Raw genomic sequence first — 23,904 nt, forward strand, 5'->3', positions numbered from 1 at the left:
CCTGCAGCCCGCGAGCCCCAGACGTGGCGGTCCCGTCCCGTAGGCCGCGTCTGGCTCTGAGTACAAAGGCAGCTCTTCGCAGCCTCCTCGGCATCTCGGGGCAACTCCGGTGTCCTTGTCGATGTGGGGAGTCCGGCCCTGCAGCCGGGCCAGGGACGGGGTCTGTGCGCCTGTGCTTGCGATGTCCTGGTTTTGGTGCGTTCCTATGAGACGCGTGGACAGCCTCTATGGCCCTGAAGCTACAGAGCATCTAGAAACAATGAAGAGAAAGTTGTGGCATTTCTAGAATCTAAGAGAAGACGACAGAACTGGAGTGTTTTAAGCGTTTTAACTGTGGGCCAGGTACATTCTTAGGTGTCTTTGTACGTGTTTATCTTGTCCCGCGTAGCCCTCGGAGGTAAGTTGTCTCCACTTTATGAGTGAGGAAACTGAGGCCTACAGTTGTGATGTGTGTCTGGCTGATGATGGTATATTACAAACTGGCTTCGGCTCACACTGTGGCTGGTGGTTTTTGTACTACACTCAAAAATTAGGCTACGGTTACAGGCATGACCATTTATAATGTAGTTACAACTTAATTCCTTTTTCACTGTGTTCGCATTGGATGACAGCTGATTACCCCTTTATGACCTAAAGTCCATAAAGTCAGCCACTACACTGGCAAATCCTCATGCTCACAAACCCCAAAGGAGAGATGCCAGGATTTCAATTTCGTGTATGAAGAAACGGGTTCTGAGAGGACAGGTGCCTTCCTGGTGACCCCACAGCAAGTGTCAGAGCCCAGATTTGAACTCTTGCAAAGTTTACTGCTCATTTCGTTACTATCCCAACTGCGTTTAAAAAATTCGTATATTTTTCTAAGGTAAATATTGTAGAGGAACCAGCTGTCTTTTATTTAGATTTGATTGTTGAGGATAAATTTGACCTTGCAGTAATCCAGCTCCCACCCCTTTATTCCCCACAAGCCTTTCCAAATTTTTTCTTCCAAGTTCTGTTTAGGCAGTTTTACTTGATCATGCCTAGAGGTATGTCGTGGTTAAGAGTTTTGGAGTCATACTGTCAAGGGTTCCCCCTCCATTACTGCCACTTCCTAGTTAAGTGATCTTAAGCAAGTTACTTAACCTTTCGGACTCAGTGTCCTTATCTATAAAGGGGATAATTGAACCTGCATCTTAGAGTTGTTGCTAGGATTAAATGGGGTTTAAAGAAAGCCCTTAGCACGTTGCTTGGCATATAGTAAATCAGTGCCTGTAACAGTGCTAGGCACATAGTGGGTGTTTAATATCTTTTGAATGAATGAGAGAGGAGCATAGCTTTGGAGAGCTACATGTAGAGTTAAACCTGGACCTTAATTCTAGCTCTCCATTTAGTAGTACTATGACCACGGGTAGATCACTTTGGTTTCCTTATTTGTAAAATGAGTTTTTAGGATTACAGTTTGTTTATAAAGTAGCTGGCATGTGTTAGGCCCTCGATAAATGGCAGTTATTGTAAAGACGTAAAACCTTAGATTATAATAGCTATTTAAAAATTCCTTGAAATTAAAGCTGCATTTTAAAAACTTGTTGCTTTTTTGTATTACAGTTAAACTTTATCATTGTGGCATACTTCAACTTTGCAACAGAATTTGGAGTGTTCATTTTTATCAATGTCAAATATCTTTGCATAGTCACAGTAAGATACTGTGCTAGTGGAGGAAACTTGATTAAGGTAAATAAAATGTTAAAACTCGGGCTATTGAGAGATGTTTCCTGTTTTTTTAAAAAAGGCTTGAAACATTTTTATGTGGTTAAAAATGCCAGGCATGGCTAAAGACAGCAGTTTACAAATAGAAGCATTAGAGGTACTGTACTTTTAAGAAGCTTCATCTAGACAATTTTAAATATATACAAAATAAAGTAGCATACTGAGCATTCATATACCTATCAGCCAGTGTCAACAGTGATCAGTCTTGCTTCATCTATATACACTTGCCTCCTCCCTGCCAAATTATTTTGAAGCAAATCTCAGGCACAGTATCATTAGTAAAATTTTCACTATTAATCCTTTTGACTTTAGCAATAAGTGCAGGGGTTTTTTTTGGCTTTTTGGGTGTTAAGTGCTTTCTTTCTGTGAACAGAGGTCCAGTATTAGAATACTTTATTTTCTGTATATAGAAGATCATCAAAGTTACTTCTCTTGCCACATTAAGCAATCCAGCTTTTTAAAATCATTATTTATATAAAAGTGACATTAAGTATATTGTCAAAAGTTAGATTTATTTTTTTTGAGTGGGTGGGCTGTTTGTACTACTGTTGAGGAAATTGATCACTCGTTTTTATTAGATTAGATTATTAGATTAACTACAGAAGTTTTATCCACCTGACTGACAAATCAGGTAGTAGTAGTCCATTTTAGTGGGCCTTTAGAGCAAGTCAGAATGCTTCTGTGCTTGAGTTCCACGAAGGCAGAGACAGTGTTGTCTTTTTTGATCGTTGCTATCTTGCCAAAGCCTGGCACAGTGCTTTGTGCTTAGTAGATACTTAACAGATACGTTCATGTTGGAATCACAGAAGCAGTCCATCTCAGCTCTGGTATTTTTAACAAAACATCATGCATGTTAAACAAACAAATAAACAAAACTTATCAATGGAAATAAGGATAAGAATTAAATCACCTGGAATATTTAGTGGGTTGCTTTTCCCTTGTTATGTCTTGGATCAACTATGTAAAAATTATACAGTAACATCGTCGGTTCTAAGGAGTAGAATAGCTATATAACAGGTTTTAAAATCAGAGCAAACAGTAAGTAGTTCAGCTATTTAAAAAAAAAAACCAAAACTATGCCCTCTACTATTGAGTGTTGGTTTTTTTTGTTTTGAGGCCAATCGTATTATTGGCTTCATAAGTTCCCCTTATTATCAGTAAATGTGGAAATAATGTTGGGAATGTTATGAGTGGGTGTTTTGTTTGTTTTTGTTTGGGTATTCTTTAACCTGTATTAAAATTACATAGAAAGTGCTTTTCACGTATTTATTGGTAGAGAAAATTTTATTTTTAATTCATTGTAATAAGTCAGTGCAGGGATCTATAAAGAAAAGTTAATACTTTCTCTCTTCCCTTTTTCTCCTGTCTGTGTATTTTTCACAATTTGATTTGTATTTCATAGTATGTGAATATAGGGTTGAGTGTGTGTGTGTGTGTTTGAAAGTGGGGTATGCTGTCGCATAAAACTCTGCAACGTGTTTTTTCACTTAGCAAAATCATGGAGGTATTTCCAGGTTAATGTATATCGATCAAAATGGTTTCTAAACTAGATGGATATTATTTTGTAGTACAGATGTACTTTATTCAGTCATTTCCTTGCTGATAGATTATTTCCAGTTTTTTGCTGTAAAAATGGTACATTAAATGCGCTAATACCTGTAGCCTTATGGACTGAAGCTTTTGTATATGTAGGATACTTCTAAGTGGATATCTGAGCCAAAGGATGATTTGGATTATTGTTAAGATTTTTAAATATACTGATTACTTTCCAAAATGTTGGCACATTTCCACAAGCAGTATGTTTGGTAGTGTATACCTTCACATCTGTACCTACACGTTTCAAAACTAGTCGTTTATATGTCTGTGTAATCTTAGAAAGGTGTTGATTCAGTAAATAGAAACCATGCATTCTATTTTTGTCACAACAATAATTAGTATTTAATATGTGTTCAGTAACCATTTAGATCTAAATGTACTGACATGAAAATGTGTCTGATTTTGTTGAGTGAAAAAAATATGCAGAATTTTACAAGATGGCATACCCCATTTTGAAATACATTTTTCACCTTAACAGTGGTGAAAATGGTGGTAAAAAATGGTATGTTTTCACGTGGTGAAATGATATGTTTCCACAATGGCGAAAACTGGTAGTTGCGTGTTCAGGAGATGAGGTTGAGAAATCCTTTATTAAAACAATATTAAGCATATTAATATCTTTAAGGAGTCAGTTGAATACATGGCACAATTGTTAAGTGTTTACTGTGCATTTAGTAAATATTTCTCTTGGCAGCAAGGGTAGTTTATAGCTAAATTTTACATGCATTAATATCCTTCCTCTTTCTCTGATTTTTATTTTATCAGTCTACCTGTACATGCCTGAAATAAGCTAATAATAACTTAGGGAAAATCATGGTCTTTGGAATCAGGCCTGGGTTCAATTTCTAGGTCTACCATTTACAAACTTTGTAACACTGGCCAAATGAGTGAATTTTTCCAAACCTCAGTTTCTTTAATTTTTTGCATAGACATAATGATAATGACTCTGCAGAGTTGTGAGAATTAAGTAAGAATTATATAAGACAGTATAGGAAAAAGTAGTGTAGATCATTACATGGTTTACTCTCAAGTGTTCTCAAGAAACTTTTTGTAAGTAGATGAATTATAGTATTATAGATTAGTATTACTAGTATGACCATTCATTTATATCTATAAATTCTGACTGCAGTGCATCTTCTGAATGTAATTCATGTATCTTATTCAGAATATTAAATTATAATTAAGCGAATGAATACTGCAGAGCAACATGGTACATCTCATAACCATGTGAAGGAGGCACGACGGTGGAGAGGGCAGGATGGTGTGGTGGTTAAGAGGGGATCTTTGCAGTCAAAACAGTCATAGGTTCAGTACAGACTTGGCTGTGTGACCTGGACGTGTTACCTGCAGAGTCTGTTTCCTCATCTGTAAAATGAGGATAATAATTAACTATGTTATAGAATAGTAGTAAGGATTAAATGAAATTGTATGTAAAATATTTAGCACATTGCCTGTCATATGTCAAGTACCCGATAAGTAGTAACTAACAATTGTATTTGTTATTAGTTTGGAAATTGTTGATTATGTATTAAATGCCTGTTGTGTAAATATGTAGTACTTTTTTCCTTTAAAGGCAATAAAGATCTTTTATTTACATATGAACTTGATTCAAATACTTTTTGTAAAATGTGGAATAAAGTGAATTTTAATTGTCCCGGTAGTTGTATACAAGTTATAGAATATTACCGAGATTTTAAAAAAAATTTATGGGGATTGTAATGTTAAGTGGGCTCATGTTTTCAGAGTTTGAACTAGATCAGCCTTTCATGTCCTTTTTTTTAGACTTAAGAGTTCTCTAAGTAAAGCAAAAGCACTGTTAAATAATAGAGGAAGAACTTTTTTCCCGTCCAAAGTTAGGTAAAAATGTATTCCTCACCTTAACAATGGTATGTTTCATGTTCAAGAAATGAGACTGAGAAATCTTTTGTTAAAGCAACATTAAGCGTATTTAGTATTTGAATATAATTCTACTGCAAATACTTTTGACTGAAATGTATTAATATCAGTCAACAATGGGAATATATGTAAACCTAGACAGTATCTTCTTAGAATAAGAAAGGGAAGACCTGTTGTGAGTGTTGATGGCTACAGTGTTAGATGTTTTCTGCCTTTGTTTACTGAAATTAGTAAGTTTGAGTAGTTTTAATTCTGCTTTTATGGTTTTTATTTGTAATTTTTAAAGAAACAAGCAAGAAAAATGTGTGGTGAGGTGAGACAGAGCCCTGGTATTCAATCTGAAATAGTGATCATTTCTTTTATTTGGAAATAGTTTCCACTATATGAATGTTTGTAATTTTAAGATACATTTTCAAAATTAGTTATCTCACATTTAATGAAAGTGTGATAATTAGCCAGTATACAAATTAGTACAACTAAAATTGGGTCATAATTTTATGATTAGTCTTTAAAGCATTTGAAGTAGAAATTTGGGATTGTTAGAAGTCATAGCTTTAACATAAAATAGAAGGAGCAAAGTATGTACAGCTACAACCTTCAGTTCGAAGAGGGAAAGAAATTAGGAAAAATCAAGGAGAAGAGCACAGGAGAGACAACAATTTAAAGGTGACTAAGTGATTACTTTTACCCAGGTTTGAATGGGGAAAGAATTTAGAAGAATTAAAAATTGATTAGAAAGAAAGAGTCTGGGAAGAATTCAGGTTAAGAAGTTAATAATCTTTAAGTATTTTTAATGTAAGAGATTTTTTTTCCCCCTTATGTTTGACATCTAGTTCAGAGATCAGGTAAATAATCCAGGCCAATTTTAGTCCCAGGACCAAGTTCATTCTTAAAAGTTTTGAGTCCCTAGTGCCTGGAAAAGGGAATAAAGTTGTTGTGATGTTCAGAATCAGAGTTAATCTAACTAGAAAAACTCTCTCTGCTGAAAGAACTGGTTATGGGAGTTTTCTGTGATGCAGGAGACTGATTATAAATGTGTTAGAACATGCCAAACTGGAATGGGTAGCAGGGCTTCTACTTTCACTAAATGTAATACAGATAGCTAAGTGAGAAGACTGTAGTGTGTGGAAGTGATTAATACTTTACTGTAATTAACAACTTACTCTTTCCTTATAATAATACACTTGTTTTAAATATATATTCTTTCTACAGGTTAAATGTTATTAATTATATAGAACTTTTGCTTGCAATATGGTATATAGTAAGGTGATAATTTCAGTAAATAAAATTTTCCAGTCATATTAAATGTCTGGCTTGTGTAATGTGACATTGACAGAAACACTAAAAGCCAGGCTTAAAAATACTGTAAGTCAGACTTTTTTAAATGGGGTGAAATCTTAATTTGTATAAGTAATTTTTGTCTTAAGCTGAAAGCTGGTTTGAGAATAAACTTTATTGAAAGTTATTCCCAATTTTATAATTCACCCCCTTGTTTCTCTCTAGGACCTAGCACAATGTCTTACACATTCAGAGCATTCATTTAAATAAATTGGAAAGTTTTTTGTTTTCTTTTCAAGTAGGAGAGAAATTAGAATTCTTTAGGTTAAGTCTATTTGAGGGCAAGAAATGGGCTGTGATCTTTTGAAATATCTTCTAATACACAAGCTTTCAAATTTCGCAGCCTTAAGTACAATTTTATGACATTATTTCTCTCAGTCCCTAGAATAGTAGATGGGAAGCACTTACTATGTTGTTAATCTGGCCGGGTGCAGTGGCTCATGCCTGTACTCCTAGCACTTTGGGAGACTGAGATGGGAGGATCGCTTAAGGCCAGGAGTTCAAGACCCAAGACCAGCCTGGTCAACATAGTGAGATGCTGTGTCTTCAAGAAGTGTGTGTGTGTGTGTGTGTGTGTGTGTGTATGTGTGTGTGTGAGAGAGAGAGAGAGAGGTAATCTGCAAGTCCTATATTAGGTTGAGCCATATGAAAATGCCAATAAAATTGACTTGAAAAATCTAGGAAGAACAGTTTCATGTGATTCAGTCTAGTTCCAACATTGATTTGGAAATCATACCATTGCTCTTTGGATGCTCTGCTGTTGATTTAAAGTAGAGTAAAAAGTTGTTTTGTGTTTATAAATTAAGTGGTTCCTTTGTATACCATTCTGTTTAAAATCAGAGTTCTGAACAAGTAGATCATTAGTAACTTACTTGATCAGTTAACAGGGCAGGGGACTTTAAAGGGAGCGGAGGCTATTTATAGTGATGTTTATCTTAAATTTATAAAGATTTTTTTTGTTTGAAAGTTTTCAGAGTACTACTTCTTACTGGATATTTTCTTCTTTTTTAAATTATACTTTAAGTTCTAGTGGATATTTTCTTAAATGAAATATTGGTATAACTGGTTTCTCATATTTCTGTGGATAACACATGAGAATGTGTAAGCATCTTTCATCTAAGAGAATTTGTGTATTTGATCAATTTGTGAAATGCAGTTTTATTCTGACTTACTGTAACTGACGTTTGTATTCAGTGTCCTTTTCTACCTTTAAAGGATAGCAGTGATCTGTTTGAATTACTTGTATATGCTTTCCTTCTGAAGTAACAGAGATTTCTTTGTTTTTAGTGCCACCATGGCAACTGCACCATACAACTACTCTTACATCTTTAAATATATTATTATTGGTAAGTTTATTTAACTTACACTCTTGTTCCCAAAAGGTTAACTTACAAAATATTTATATGCTAATACTTAAACAATACCGCTTCAGGAGTGACTGATTTTCTTACTGTAAAACTAAAGCTCCTTTTATGAGATTCATTTTTTGCATTAGCAGTGCAGCTTTTGCATTGTGGCCCTGGATATTTCTGTGGTACAGTGCTGGTGGGTACCTTGTGAAGTGATGTTCGTTGTTCTTGAGGGCTGCTTGAAAGCTTGTTGACGCTAGGAAGTATCAGTGTTTCAAGGAGTGCAGAAACATTCCTAAAATACTGTGAAAGCGCTCAGATCCCCCTGGGTTTCCATTATAAGGAAAAAGTGATAGAGAATATTGTTTGATTCCAAATCAATTGTGTAATATACATAAAAAACAGTATTTTTCTTAATTGGTGTTTTTTTCTTAAGTTTCAAGAAGGTTTTGCTCAAATTAAGTCTTAATGCTATTTATCCAAACATAAAACTACATTTGAAAGTACAAGTTTTTCAATGAATTGTTCACATTAGAACAGTTTGCTTTCATGTTGAACTTAATGTGTCCTTTTTAATGTTTCCTTCATCAAGGGTTAACATTGCTATAGTACAGTAAGAGATGACATCTTTTCTCCTGGGGTTTTCATGTAATGCAAATTCTTCTCTTTCATAGAATAATACAAGAAGTATAAGACAGGGACCTAGTGAATCAAGCTTCCAGAACTCAGTTTGTTATTTCTGCTTGTTACATGCTACCCCATTTGTCACTTTTTGAAATCTTTTGCTTCTATGCATGAGTTAAAGGAAACAACAACAATAACAACAAAAACCATAAAATTTTGAAACAGCTCAAAGTAAAAAAATTCCATTAAAAAATAAGCACTTCCCAGCTGGTGGCTATTTATTAACAGTAATAATTTACAGCCAAATTCTGTCAGTGCTAAAGATTGGGAATAATATTCCATTTGTGTCTCACAGTGAAAACTTTCGAATCATTGTAAAGTAGGAAAATAAAAATTTGTGAAGTGTCCCAGAAACTTATGATATGTTATATGGTAAGGAATATAGCAGTCATTGCATAAAATTGAGAAATGTAATTGCCACCTGAAACTTCTTTTTTTTAAAACAGGGGACATGGGAGTAGGAAAATCTTGCTTGCTTCATCAATTTACAGAAAAAAAATGTAAGTTTAATACATGAGGTAAACATTAATAGTTTTCTTTATTGTCATGTTTCTACTTTTTAAAAAGTGTCATTTTCAGTGTACTTCATGCATTTAAATATAACCTTTCACTATATTTGTACTTTTTTTTTAAATGGGTACAGATAAAATGAAATATACCAGCATATTTTAGTGTTGATTTTTATACACATTATATATATATAATCTGATTCGCTTGTTTTGATTTCTTGATGTTAAAATAATTTTTAAAAATACATACAATAATGTCAAACTTAATCTTTTTATTCTCTGACTTTCTGTTAAGAAATTGATTATCTTATGAGGAGAAATTTGCTGCTTGTATCATTTGTTAAATAACAGATTTGGAATACTTAAAATGGAATTCTTTCTACGCTTTTTTGGGTGATAGAAGGGACCAATTTGTTGTAACTGATATGCTAAATATAGTTGAAAGTGTTTCTGTATAGGTGAAATTATTTCTTTGACATTTTTGTGCTGCTTACTACAGAAGTTTGATGTAACATTTTATGAAGTGCCCAGCAGTCTATGTCCTTATACTGGAGAATGGTGGGTTTAGGTTTTAAGTGGCCTCATTATAAGGAAAGGACTAATAAATTTGTTCATTGGCTTAGACATATATAACTTGTCATTGTATAATAAGAAATATATATTAGCCAGGTGTGGTGGCTCATGCCTGTAATCCCAGTAGTGCTTTGGGAGACTTATGTGGGAGGCTTGCTTGAGCCCAGAAGTTCGAGGTTACAGTGAGCTATGCTTGTGCTACTGTACTCCAACATGAGTGACAGAGCAAGACCCTATCTCTAAAATATATGTGCATATATATATATATATATATAAAACACATGCTGATTTTCTTTGAGACACTGATATTTTCTGGGATAAGAATCTGTTTGACTAACAACTCCTAGGGTCCCAAGACCATTGATTGATCTGTTATAGATAATGATTGTAAGAAGGCTAAATGGTATAATGTTGATACTGTGAAGAATTAATTAAAATCCTTATTTTTACTTAACAGATTATTTTAGTCGAGGGGTCAGCAAACTGGCCAGTGGGGCAAATCCAGTCACTGCCTGTTTTTGTGAATAAAATTTATTGAAATACAACCATGCCTGTTTTACCTATTGTCTCTGGCTGCTTTTTTGCCTGGGTGGCAGAGTTGAGTAGTTTATGATAAAGACCTTTTGACCTGCAAAACTTAAAATATTTTCTGCTTGGTCCTTTCTAGAAGTTTGCTGATCCCGATTCTAGTACAGTCACATTTCCCTGACTTCTTACTTCTGGGTATTTGTAAATTTTTTTTCCAGTGGTAGCTTTAGTCTATTTATAGCCTGTAAGTATTAGTAAGCCATTTGTTTATTTAGTGGATTTTCCCCCCTAGGCTTAATTTGAAGTTTTCTGAAAATTGGGCTATTACTTTTTTTCCTCCTTAACAGTTATGGCTGATTGTCCTCACACAATTGGTGTTGAATTTGGTACAAGAATAATCGAAGTTAGTGGCCAAAAAATAAAACTGCAGATTTGGGATACGGCAGGACAGGAGCGATTTAGGGCTGTTACACGGAGCTACTACAGAGGAGCTGCAGGAGCTCTTATGGTCTATGATATCACTAGGTAAGAGATAATTTTTTCAACCTTCATACGGGGAAAATAAATCTTCTTTGGGCATTTAAAAAAAAATTGACTTAGGCATTTTTAAAAATTTGTAATTTTATGACTGTAATTGAACTTACTTGTTTTTTATGGTTTCTTAAGTTGCCATGTAAAATTTGATATAACACATTGATATTTTCTGAAAGTTTTTATGACTAAAGAAAAATTTAGGGAGATATCGGGTGAAGCTAATAGAAGAATACAGTTCTGAAAAGCAACTTCAGTTGAATGATTTGAGGAGAAATATTTTATATAAAATGTTGTTTTAAGTAGAAAGCAAACAACTCACTCTTGGGACTTACTCTATTTAGTCTCTAGTGTTAAAGTTTACACCTCTCAAAATAAGGCCAAGCAAAGAGTTTTGCTAATCCAGCATGGGGGATTATAAAAAATTTTATGCTTGCATCTGAAGGTGTTTATTCATTTACTTTTTTTTCTCTTAAAATGGATAGAAATGACTTCAAATACTACATGCAGTAGGTTTAAATTTATTTCAACATGACTGTTTCTGGAATTCCAAAGCACTTGATGTAAAGTGATAAAACTACTGTACGTAAAGGTTTGACTTTGGAGAACATGGAAAACTGTGCCACTTGATTAGACCCTGCACTGTTTGTCTACTGTAAGTTAGAAAATGAACTGGATCACCTTTCATGTTGATGTAAAGCGCCAGTCAATAGCAATGTGACTCTGTTTCTTGAGGGTAAAGATGGGTGAGTGGGACCAAGTGATAAGTAGATTTTAAAGCATATTTCCTTTTGGAAAATGCTTTATACGGTTTCCTCTTGATGTGTCATAATGCTCATTAGCATATTAAGACTCCGGAAAGTTCTGCAGTAAGAAATTCTTTGCTGTATGACTTTATTTAATTTGGTGTTTCTTAAGCTTATTTTATTGAGGAGCACATTTTGGGAAATGCTGCCTTAGAATAAAGATATTGACTAGTTACAATTATAGTGCCTAAAGTTTCAGTAAATTCTAGAATTGGGTGGCCTCAGAGCAAAACAGAGGGAAACAAGCCTTAATGCTTTTCATTATAGCCAGGCAATCAGTGATATGATCAAGAGTATTATGGGAAGGCTATTAATAAACCTGGCTGCCTACACAGAACTGTCTAATTTTATGAGGAGTGCATTTCTGAAGACTTCACATAATTAAAAACTCAATAAAATTTAAATATGGTGATGTGTGCTAAGAATATTGTTTTTGCTTTTAAGCATATCTTTTAAGCATAGTTAATACTTTTGGTAAAATCTGTGTCTATTCAAGTCATCAAAAAAAGTACTTCAACTGGGAACAACCAGAATATGCATCAACTGATGAATGGATAAGCACTATGTGGTATATCCATACAATGAAATGTTACTCAGCTATGAGGAAGAAGGAAGGACTGATACATGCCACAACATAGATGAAACTTGAAAACATCATGCTAAGTGGAAGAAACCAGACACTAAGAGATACATATTGTATGATTTCATTTGTGAAATATCCAGAATTTATATTCTGGTAAATTTATAGAGAAAGAAAGTGGATTGCCAGAGGATGGGGAATGAGTGACTTCTAAGTGGGTTCGGGGTTTCTCTTTGGGGTGATGAAAATGTTCTAGAATTAGATAGTGGTGATCAGTGCGCAACTTTGTAACTACCCTTAACTAAATTACGTACTTTAAAAGGATAAGCTTTATGATATGTTCATTATATTGTAATAAAAACTGTTACTGGAAAAGAGTACCCCAGGCTTTAGTCAGGTGCTAAAGTGATACTTTATAGTGACTTCGATGTTGCAGTCATGACACCAATTTTTTTCTATTATTCTTTGACATTTTACAAACATAAAAGTTCCTTTTTATTTTTGTCATTAACTCTTGTTGTTACAGGGTGCTTTTCTAAATTGACAGCGTAGCCTATTGTGACAGTTGTTTTGCCATAACATTTTGACATATCTATCATTTTAGCACTTTTTTAGCACTAGTACCACCAATTAATATTTGAATAATATTTATTTATGGATTTAAAATTATAATGATAGTGAATTTTAAATTAATAACAATTACCAGAATCCTTGGCAGAAGTTACGGTACATGTAAGTAATATGGTTTATATGATCTTGGTACTAAGCTTTTCTGTGTACCTCACTCTGCCTGCCAGCTTTGAAATTTTAAAATTCATCAAAATCAGTAGAAATGTTCGGACTTGTTTAAGGTTTATGCATGAAGTAGTAAAACGTACCTGTTGTGTAAAGTCAAGGTATGCCAATAATACAAATATCAAACACAGATAAGGCTTGTGCTTTTTAAAAATGACATTTTATCATTGTTTACTTAGAAAATTCTAAAACATTGGGGGGAAAGGAGCTATTTTGATATGTATGACTTTTTTGTCATCTAAGTGATGATTCATGAGTAATATGATTAGCACAATAAAAATCTGAGTAAGGAGTTCTCAGTTCTCATTGGGAAAGAACTATATACTTTGAATAACAAATTATCTGTGAAAACTGGCAGCTAGAGATCATGGAATATATTCACAGGACTAAACTAGAAACACTTGAAGGACGTGTGGTATTTGTAAAAGAGTTCTAGGCCTGGTTTTGACACCAGTTAAGTCTTTATGGGCTTCCGTTTCCTCACATGTTAAACGAGTAAGATAGACTTACATTCTGTGAGTCTATAAATCAGAAACATTTTTAACCTCAAAAATTTTATTATCTTTGACCCCTTTGGTAGGTTCTACTGTGTATAATATTACAAATATTTGGGTTTGTTTACCATCTTAGAGCTTACTTGGCTAGTGCAAATGAACCTAGAGTTTTTAAACTCTTGCTTGGAGAAAGTAGAAAAATAGGACAGTTAAAGAATTCCAGAATGATTTAGCTACCTGTTAAGAGTACAAAGTTAGGATGAACTTTTTCACTGATATCTGGGGACCTGAATTCTTGTCAATGTATAAATGTCTTCAAAGTCAATTTTATGCTGTTATGGTTAGCTTGCTCTTTAAATTATTAAGGAAAGGTGAATTGTATGCCAGCTTATAATAGTGTGACTTGGTTTTTAATGAAACTAAAATTTAAAGACAAGCAAAAGTGTCTTCCATTAAATGTGTCATGGTTAGGCATTTTGATACAACTTTGTCTCTGCTTTGTGATTGAAAATCTGTATGATTTCAAAGTAATTTGAGTTTTGACTCCACATTGGCATTTCCATCAGTTTACTGTGTTGTTCCTTGCTTGCTTGTTGGTCTGTTTACAGTCTGCGTTTAGGAGTAAATAATTGACTCCTGACCTGTAATTATCAAAGTTGTTGGATATTGAGTTATTTATTTAAAAATAATACGTTTGGCTAGATTTTTGAAAAGTATGCAGTTGTATTTCACAACTACTGTTCTGAGTAACTGGTCAAAGCAAAATTATTTTAGGATATATTGATTAAAGTATGTATTTTAAATATTTGTTGAATTTTTTTCTATAATTATGTGGCAGTCACAAATTTAAACTTTTATTTTTGCAGAAGAAGTACATATAACCACTTAAGCAGCTGGTTGACAGATGCAAGGAATCTCACCAATCCAAATACTGTAAGTTAAATGGCATCTTATTACACAGAAAATGTAAGAACTAAGCTAACCCAAAAAGGGAAGCCATTTACTGGTGAGATTTTTGTCTTCAATTAGTCGAAGAAAATGTAACAGTTATTTTTCAGTTCTAATTAAACCTGGTTTTGCATTTTATTATACCTAGGTTTTTTGTTCATGTTTGTCGTTACAATTATGAATGTAGTGGTGATCTCATGTGAAGACTGAAATCTGAAATTATGATGTTAAAGGGGATCTGCATTAATTTCATAAAACTTCAGCATTGGAGGAAACTGGGCAAAATGTAGAAGAGATCTTTCTTTACGACTTCTTACAACTGCACGTGAATCTGCGTTACCTCAATAAGAATTTCAACTAGAGGAGGAGAATTAAGAATGAAAATTTCAGTCAAAAATAAAAAGGATTCTATATATGTTAAGACATTAGCTTCTTAACCAGACTGAGATTATATTTGTTGAGATTTTAAAGGCCAGTCACCATGCTAGACTCTGCAGTATACAAAGATAAACATGGATCCTTGGTCCCGAAGAGCTTAGAGTCTAGCAGGGAGAGAACTAGCAGGTATGCAGATAACTGTGCTGCAAAGTAGATTGAAGCATGAATTAGAAATAGAGGGACTAGCACAGTTCTGGGGAGCCTAGGATGATCAGTGCTGTCTGGAGAGAAAGCAGCTTTACAGAGGAATGGTGTTTGAGGGGTGAGTAAAGTTTCAGTAGATATTGTTGAGGGTATGCCAGGAACAATGTGAGGAAAGACGCACTGAGCTGTGACTGAGTTTCTCAGGAACAAGGCTCGTGTCTCTCTTGGCTTTCCCCAACACTTGGTAGAGGCCTGCTTCAAGAACTATGTCCTCAGTGGTAAGATTAGCATTTATCAGGAAACGGTGGTTTAATCATACTGAGAGTCAGTTAACATTGTTCGCCTATCATGCTAGGGACTGTGCCTGAAACTTTCATTTCCATTATCACACTAAACCCAAGGTTTACATACACACCTATAGAAGGGTGTTCATAGCAGCTTTATTTGCAGTAGCCCAAAACTGGAAACCTAGGTGTTTCCCAACCTGGTCATTGACAGGTGAATGGTTAAACAGTTCAGAACATCTCTATAGTAGAATACTACTAAGCTGTACATAGGAATGAATTCTTTATATATGCAGCAATTGAGCTGGGTCTCAAGGGCATCATGCCCAGTAAAAAAGCCAGTCTCAGAAGTTTATATACTGTATAATTTCATTTAGAAAACATTCTCAAAATGACAAAATTGTAGAGATGGAGAATAGATTAGTGATTGTCAGGGGTTAGCAAAGGGAGTGGAGGGTGGTAGTGATGTGACGACATAGAGGGCAGCACAGAAGCAGTTTCTTTGTAGTGATGGAACAGTTCTGTATCCTGATAGTGATGATGGAGATCTGTACCTGAGATAAAATTACATAGAACTACCCGTGCACGAATGCACATGTGCCTGAGAATGTGTAAAAACTGAAATCTGAATAAGGGCTGGGGATTGTACCAATGTCAGTTTCCTGGTTTTGAGAGTGTATTATAGTTACATAACATCCTACTATTAGGGAAGTTTGGTGAAGGGTACACAGGACCTCACTGTTATTTTTTGTAAGCCTCTGTGAGTCTATAGCTATTTCAAGTAAAATATTAAAAACAAAACTCATTGTAGAAGGCCCGTGGAGGAGTATAATAAAATTAACCTTCCCGTCCTGTGTCCTTCCTGCCTCATTTATGTGCTTTGAAATAGAACCAGATCAGGAGAAAAAAAATGTCTTAAGTTTTTCTTAAGTGCTCCATTTTCTATAAAATTGCCCTTGATTTCTGTGTAGAAGTTGTGTTCTCTACCATTTTGTTGTGGGCATGTTTTGTATCTCTGTAATTAGCATGCCACTTTACGTCTTCCCTTTCAGGGAGATAAGAAGCCTTATTTGGAGATTCAGAGAGAATCAGGAGCGGGGCAGTATTTCTTGTTTTGAGTACCTATCTTATAATGAGTACCCTGTGCTCGTCATTGTGGCTTTACCGGACTTGATTTCTTTATAAATTGATTTCCTTTTTAAGTATCATTATTTTATTCTTTTAAAAGACTAATGGATAGTGTATGACAGTTTCCTCCCCATCACAGTGGGCACTTTGTCCACACTGTTTAAAGAATGCTCACTTTTGTTGTACACTTAACTGTCCTTGCATAAGGTTTACATTCAGATCAAAATGATGATTTGGTTTATGGACACACATTTTTGAAAGTAGAAGAGCCAGGAGCTGTAATTTCACATGAAAAAAAAATTAATGGCTGAAGTGCCTTTTAGTTGAAACCATCCATTCCTAAAGTGTTCATATCTAGATTACCATATCTGTTTGGAAGGGGGAAGAAGGGAGGGATTTTACCAACTGGTGTCAAATAAGCTCATAAATGTACAAAGACAGTTTATCCATAACCCGCCCTCGCCACCCCAGATAAAGGCCAAAGCCCTTTGCTATTCCCCAAGGGTACGTATTTTCTTCTTACAACTTTGCAGAGCTGCCTTTAACTTTGGCCTAACTTCATATGAGTGGTTCCAAGGTGGATATAGGTAGGTGGGTGCTATTTTTGCCTTGGATTTGAACTTACTGCATACGTGCCCCAAACCCCTACTCCCAGCTTCCCCTTGTGTATACACATAGACGTCTCTTATCAGTTACTGTTAACTATAAACTCAGTCCTATCTAGGGATAATGTGGGGTAGGATAGTATTTGTCTCAAGATCACAGTTTGGGTTTCTACCTGAGATCTAATGTCCTCCTACCACTGACTCACTGAGTGACCTTCAGCAAGTCCTTTTGCCTTGAGCTTTAATTTCCTTACTGGTAGCCTAAAGGATTGTACCTAGTGGCTTTCAAACTTTTTGAGGATCTCAGAACTATTTGAAAACCTGATGGAAGCCACGAACCTGCTCCTTTAGGACATGCCCACAATTACAGTATTTACGTATTTCAGGGTATTTGCAGATCCCCTGGAGCTTGTCCATGAACCCTTAGTAATCTTACTAGATATATCATAATCTTTGGACTAGATCAGGTGTACCTAGTGGCTTTCAAACTTTTTGAGGATCTCAGAACTGTTTGAAAATCTGATGGAAGCCATGAACCTGCTCCTCTAGGACATGCCCACAATTACAGTATTTACAGTATTTCAGGGTATTTGCAGATCCCCTGGAGCTTGTCCATGAACCCTTAGTAATCTTACTCAGATATATCATAATCTTTGGACTAGACCAGGTGTCACCAAAGTATGTATGGCCTACGGGCCACATTCAGCCCACAGCCTGTTTCTGACTGGCTTGTGAACTAAAGATGGTTTTTAGATTTTTAAAGGGTTGTTAAAAACAACAACAAAAAAATAACCCAGCAAAGAACATGTAACAGAGACCATATGAGGCCCACAAACCTGAAGAATATACTATTTATTCTTTACAGAAAGTTTGTCAACCCCTGGCCTAGATCATTGCTAAGGTCCTTTGTAGTAATGACTTCATGAATCTGTAGCTCTGTCTAGTGGATAATTGCTAGTACTTGGTTTTCTTTTTAGGCCCAGTTATTTTTTCTATCAAGATTTTTGGATTTCAGAATTTACATGGTTGGTTTAAATTACTGCTTTTGTTATAAGTGTCTTTCTTTTGATCACAAATTAGGTAATAATTCTCATAGGAAATAAAGCGGATTTGGAGGCACAGAGAGATGTTACATATGAAGAAGCCAAACAGTTTGCTGAAGAAAACGGTGGGTTTCTTTAAGACTTAATGGTCACAATTGGGAGAATTATTAAGGAAAGGTGGGATTTTGATACTGCAGATTGACAGTTTTTTGTTGTTTTTTAATGCAGACTCAGAAATCTCAAGAATGAGGAAGTAACAAAATGTGTTTCTATTTCTGTGAGATTTATGTTGCAGCAGTACAGTTATTTAGTGACAAATATAAAGATGCTCTCCACCTCAGACTTACATACTTTTTCATAAAATACTATGGGAGGAGTACTAAAAACTGATGGGAAACTTTCAGATGTTACTAAAGAAATGCACTTGTGGGTCAAGCACGGTGGCTCTCCTGTAATCCCAGCACTTTGGGAGGCCAAGGCAGGTGGATCATGAGGTCAGGAGATTGAGACCATGCTGGCTAACACAGTGAAACTCCGTCTCTGCTAAAAATACAAAAGAAATTAGCCGGGTGTGGTGGCGGGCACCTGTAGTCCCAGCTACTTGGGAGGCTGAGGCAGGAGAATGGGGTGAACCCAGGAGGTGGAGCTTGCAGTGAGCTGATATCGCGCCACTGCACGCCAGCATGGGCGACAGAGCAAGACTTCATCTCAAGAAAAAAAGGAAATGCACTTGTGAGTTAGTTTGAAGTGTCCTAATTATAGTCTGAATTTTATTTTTAGGCTTATTGTTCCTCGAAGCGAGTGCAAAAACGTAAGTATGACCAAAATATAAATATTTCAATTATATTCAAGTTTCTCAAAGTAGAATCGTATATATGAAAAGTGTATAATGTATATACACATATAAAGTACTATATATAAATGTGTAATGCTTACTGCAGGAAGAACAGCAAACATCTCTCTGCTTCCTTTTTTACATTTCAAAATAATATGAATTTTTGTTACCTAAAAGATTGTACTTTGATTATGCCTGTTGATAACCCAGGTTAATAAAATGGAACTTTGTTTACATTTCAGAAGTGTTTGACTTTTCACAAATGACAGTGTTTGACTTTTCACAAGTGAGGTTGAGTTTGGCATCTCAGACAAAAGCTTGGTCAATTTAATTTTCTGAGCACGTTAAAAAGCATGATTTAAGGGGTAGTGTCTACTTAAGGGGTAGTGTCTACTCAGAAGAGTAGTGAACATTTTCTGATTGTTCTTCCATGTCTGCTTTGAACTGTGTGGCACTCCCATCATTATTCTTCATTTATTAGGTCAAAAATTTCTTGTGGTGAGAGGCTAACCTGTTTTCGTTTAGTCTCAGCTGTGCTGTTAGTCCAAAGAAAACTGAATGGAGGTGTTAACGTGGCTAAGCATGATTATGTCACTATCACCCGATTAAAAACAGCTCAGTTCATGCTTAGCTGAGCAGACCATATTATTCTTGGAATTCTGATTTCAGCATGTTTGGAGAGATTTCATTTCTGTTTGCAGTATCCTCTCTTATCACAGAAATGACATATCTCAGTCGTCATGGTGTGTATTAACATACAGTATTTTAATGATTGCATATAACACATGTAGTTATCCAAATACGATTTGTAGAAAGGGCTTTCGGTACATGTATGTATGTATGCTTTCCACAGAAAATAGTTTTCCGGCCGGGCATGGTGGCTAACACCTGTAATCCCAGCACTTTGGGAAGCCAAGGCAGGCAGATCATGAGGTCAGGCAATCGAGACCATCCTGGCCAACATGGTGAAACCCTGTCTCTACTAAAAAAATACAAAAATTAGCAGGGCGTGGTGGTGCGCTCCTGTAGTCCCAGCTACTTGGGAGGCTGAAGCAGGAGAATCACTTGAACCCGGCAGGCAGAGGTTGCAGTGAGCTGAAATCACACCACTGCACTCCAGTCTGGTGACACAGACTCTGTCTCAAAAAAAAAAAAAAGAAAAAGAAAAAAAAGAAAAGGAAAAGAAAATAGTTTTCCATGTTCTCTTAGCTCAGTGTTCTGGTAATCTCTTACTAGATGACAATGGTTAAGTTGAAGACATCATGGCAGTTAACTAAAGATTAACAAAAGGTCAGTATATAATGTCTTGTCTTTTGTAGAAAACTGTGGTTCTCCAATAAAGTTATCAATTGCCTCTTAGGGGAGAGAATGTAGAAGATGCCTTCCTTGAGGCTGCCAAGAAAATATATCAGAACATTCAGGATGGAAGCTTGGATCTGAATGCTGCTGAGTCTGGTGTACAACACAAACCTTCAGCCCCGCAGGGAGGCCGGCTAACCAGTGAACCCCAACCCCAGAGAGAAGGCTGTGGCTGCTAGTGACCTCTTTGCCGTGGCCCCTCATTTGACCTTTCACCTCTGTCTGTTGAAAGCAGTACTTTTTACTGCCTCATTGTCTTCTGTACATCTTACTGGGTTTAATTAAAAAAAAAGAAAAAACAAAAATCTGTTGTAAAAACAGTTTAACACAATACTAAACTGCTAAACAACTAGATGTAATCAGGTTATCAAAGGCAAGTAGAGTAATAAATCTCTCCTGCATGGTAAATCTAGACTTTTTTTCCCCCTTGTCCTCGTGATAAGTATGTCACCAATATATGATTTAAACTGAGCACTGATGCTGGACTTCATGATTTTTACCCTCCCTCTTTGGCAAGGCTTTGTCTCACTGTACGGTTTAATTTGATGATATCTTAAGCCTTTCTACCCATACTTAACTGTTCAAGTATGTCTGTTGTAACCAATAAGTTTATTGCTGTGAAATGACTTCTGATGGTAGAGAAGGGGTTCTATAACTGCTTTTGTTTTGTTTTGGATAAATTTCCTGTTGTGTGGGTGGCATTTTTCTTGACGAGGTTTGCTTCTCTCCTGGCCTCGCACAGGGAAAATATCCATTTATCTTATCTCTCGTGCTTAATTAATAGCTTTATCTTTTTTTATACCATTTTATCCTTTTCTCTTTAACAGAAAGTAAATATGTATAAAATTTGAAGGAATCGAACTAACAATACATTCTGTGTATATTATTTTAATGAAGAAAATAAATTGATTACTGGCATTGGAACAGTATAAAATACCAGTTTGTACAGTATGACCTATATGTGACCATGTTACTCCCTTCCATTTCACACAAAGAAATAGACACACTGCAGTTCACAAGTAGTACTGGCTCCACCCCTTGGTGCTGGCAGTGTTTGGGGACATTATGCTGGAAAAAGCTCCTAGCATCAGAGGATTAACACTAGCAGATTCTGTTCCATCTTTGCACTGTTGCTTACCTGCTGATTTTCTTAACTGTTCTTGTGCAATCGACAATGTGCTAACCTGCTTTTCTCTTTTTGTAAACGTTTTTGCATTACAGGCTGCATTCTTGCCTTACTGTATAGGAAAAGAAAAAAGGCTGGGTTTATTATTGCACATTTTAAGCTTTTATACCTTTATCTTCTTGGAATGGTCAGATTCTGAACTGGACAGTCAGAACCACAGGTCTGCTGTTAAGGGATTTTAAATTGTGCATTTTTAACACTACAGTGAAATAAGATATCCCTGTGTTCATAGTATGAGGGGCTGTTTTATGTCATGTTGGCATAAATTGTTTCATAAAAGGGAAAGTGTTTCTAAAGGTGTTTCAGTGCTTGTGCTGATACAAAGTAAGTTATTACTTTGCACTAGGTGGTTTGGCCACTGAATTAATACTGTATAGCAAGAGAAACAATCTTATTTCTTTGTACAACAAACATGTTTAAGTTCTTCATTTCTGTTGATTTTTCTTACTGTGTTTATGATTCAGTGGCTGGGAATTGAGTTTATTTGAAGTAGAATAGGTAACACCTCAGCGCACCATAGAAAATGCACTCAGCTCAACTGCTGTGTTTAAAATACACATTTTAAATCCCTCTTTACAGACACTAACATAAAAGTACATCTTTTTGGGTTGTAAACATGTGGTAGTACCAGAGTATTGTATAGTCAATGTTAAATAAAAGCCAAAACTGGAATGTGCAGAAAATAGACTTTGGTTAATTTGTGGATTCATTTTTATTTTTGTCTTTAACTTTTTAAAAAATAGGATTTCTGGAGTAGATTGGTATGTTCTGTTAAAGACTTACAGTGATCCATTTTGCTTACACTGTTGCATCACGAGGGATTCACCCAGGGACCATGACCTGCTGGTGTGTGTGTATATTTACAAAAACAAAACAAACAAACCACCCATTGGGATATAAGGTGGCAATCACAAACGAAAGACTGCGGCTTGTTGAGGTGCAATACCCTGACTCCCAAAGTTAGTTACAGTGGGTTTTATTGTTTTTGTGACCGAAGGATTTATTCAGACTGCTGTACTCTTCATTTGATGTAACAAAATGCTATTAATCTAAATATTTGTAAATAAAGTACCTGTATCTAGATTAAATTAAAGTTGGTTGCATTATTTTCTGAACTATAATAGGGTTTATTTTCTTCAGGTGAACAATTTGATGTGTCATCAGTTTTTATTGCAGCACTGTCTATATTCATTGTATAAAGAGAGGTCTACATATGTAGCATATAAAACCACATCACTAAGTAATAGAGCCACAGTTTTATTCTTGTGTTTGCGTCACCCTTGAAATGTTTTCAGTCAACCATTTTCAGTGTAAGATCAGCACATTTGCTGGCTGATGCTGTTCTCCTTTGACTGTACTGGGAGCCAGATTCTATCATACGCATGTGTAATCCCCTGTAATAAACTTGGGTGCTCACAAATAGAGCAGACTGTCATATTGTAACATGTGTGTGCCAGACACTGGGCAGTATACTTTGGAAAGAATGTGAAATCCTTTTAATTTTTAATCCATAGCTTACTGCTTGTGCAGTCACCTGCTTCTCGAGGTTACTCATTGCCCTTGGACCTGTGAGGAGGCCCTCAGATTAGTAATTGGTGCTTAGTACTATTTACACTTAAATAGATGTTCCAGTACAATGTTCAAGTCTTTTTTTTTATGGATAATAAAGTGATGGAGTAATTTTTTTTTTTTTTTTTTTTTTTTTTTGGTTGGTGGTGTACACGTAATAGGTAGTACAATTTCTTTGGAAAGATGTCTTTTGAAGCCAGATGTTAATGTTCATACATTACCTTCCTTCTCAAATTCCATAAGACAATAGTTTTGGGGAACTTTTTTGCCCATGTGTCTGCTGTTTTAAGTGTGATTTTAAAAACATGAGTGGTTCAGTTCATTCCCTTAAACAGAAGAAAAGACCAAATAATTACCTTCCATTCCTCTTCATGTGGGAGTACAGGGTTCATGTGGCATTTTAGAGAAAAGAAAATTTATCCTCATTCAACACAGGCCCAGAAAATTGTGTCCCAGAAGGATGTCAATAATTGTGACTAGGCCAGGCCTTTTAGCATTTTGCTAAGACTTGAAACAAAAAATGTAAATACAAAAGAAATCAAGTTTTGTTTTGAAAGTAGATGCCTTCTAGAACTTACTGTGTATTAATAAATTGTCACTTTCATTATCTTTATTGTAACTCCATTGATGCCGTATCTTAACAGTCCACTTCTAGCCAAATAACTGTTTTGGAATAAAAACCTTGGTGGTGAGGGATTACTGCACTATGCTGTTCTGTATTATAGTAACATGGTAATATGCCTGTTGTGACTCAAAAGCTGTCTAGTGATCTAGAAAACAGTTCCCGAGAATATTTTAAAACTTACTACATATTTCCCCCTTGGGAATAATTATGCCAGACTGTGAGAGCAGTTGCTATTCTAGTTTTTAAAGAAATATATACATCATGGAGTTGAGCTGTTAATTTGAATTTATCACTGGGTCATACTCTCCAAGGTAC

General features: G+C 35.4%; 1 protein-coding gene and 1 pseudogene across 1 annotated transcript in view; both read left to right on the forward strand.

Annotated features, from left to right (window-relative positions):
- LOC105546344 overlaps positions 1–209 on the forward strand; it is a 38,379-nt pseudogene extending 38,170 nt beyond the window's left edge.
- The window catches only part of RAB14 (RAB14, member RAS oncogene family), a 44,462-nt gene extending 21,974 nt beyond the window's left edge, over positions 1–22,488 (forward strand). The window contains exons 3-9 of the mRNA XM_011989503.1: positions 7,864–7,922; positions 9,056–9,109; positions 10,567–10,744; positions 14,292–14,358; positions 18,053–18,140; positions 18,796–18,826; positions 20,211–22,488. Coding sequence (XP_011844893.1) covers positions 7,871–7,922; positions 9,056–9,109; positions 10,567–10,744; positions 14,292–14,358; positions 18,053–18,140; positions 18,796–18,826; positions 20,211–20,388 — 648 coding nt within the window. The 5' untranslated portion in view covers positions 7,864–7,870 and the 3' untranslated portion in view covers positions 20,389–22,488. The remainder of the gene's footprint in view (positions 1–7,863; positions 7,923–9,055; positions 9,110–10,566; positions 10,745–14,291; positions 14,359–18,052; positions 18,141–18,795; positions 18,827–20,210) is intronic.
- Positions 22,489–23,904: the final 1,416 nt, after the last annotated feature.

This window comes from Mandrillus leucophaeus, unplaced genomic scaffold (genome assembly GCF_000951045.1).
Source record: "Mandrillus leucophaeus isolate KB7577 unplaced genomic scaffold, Mleu.le_1.0 Scaffold354, whole genome shotgun sequence".
Taxonomy (NCBI): Eukaryota; Metazoa; Chordata; class Mammalia; order Primates; family Cercopithecidae; genus Mandrillus; species Mandrillus leucophaeus.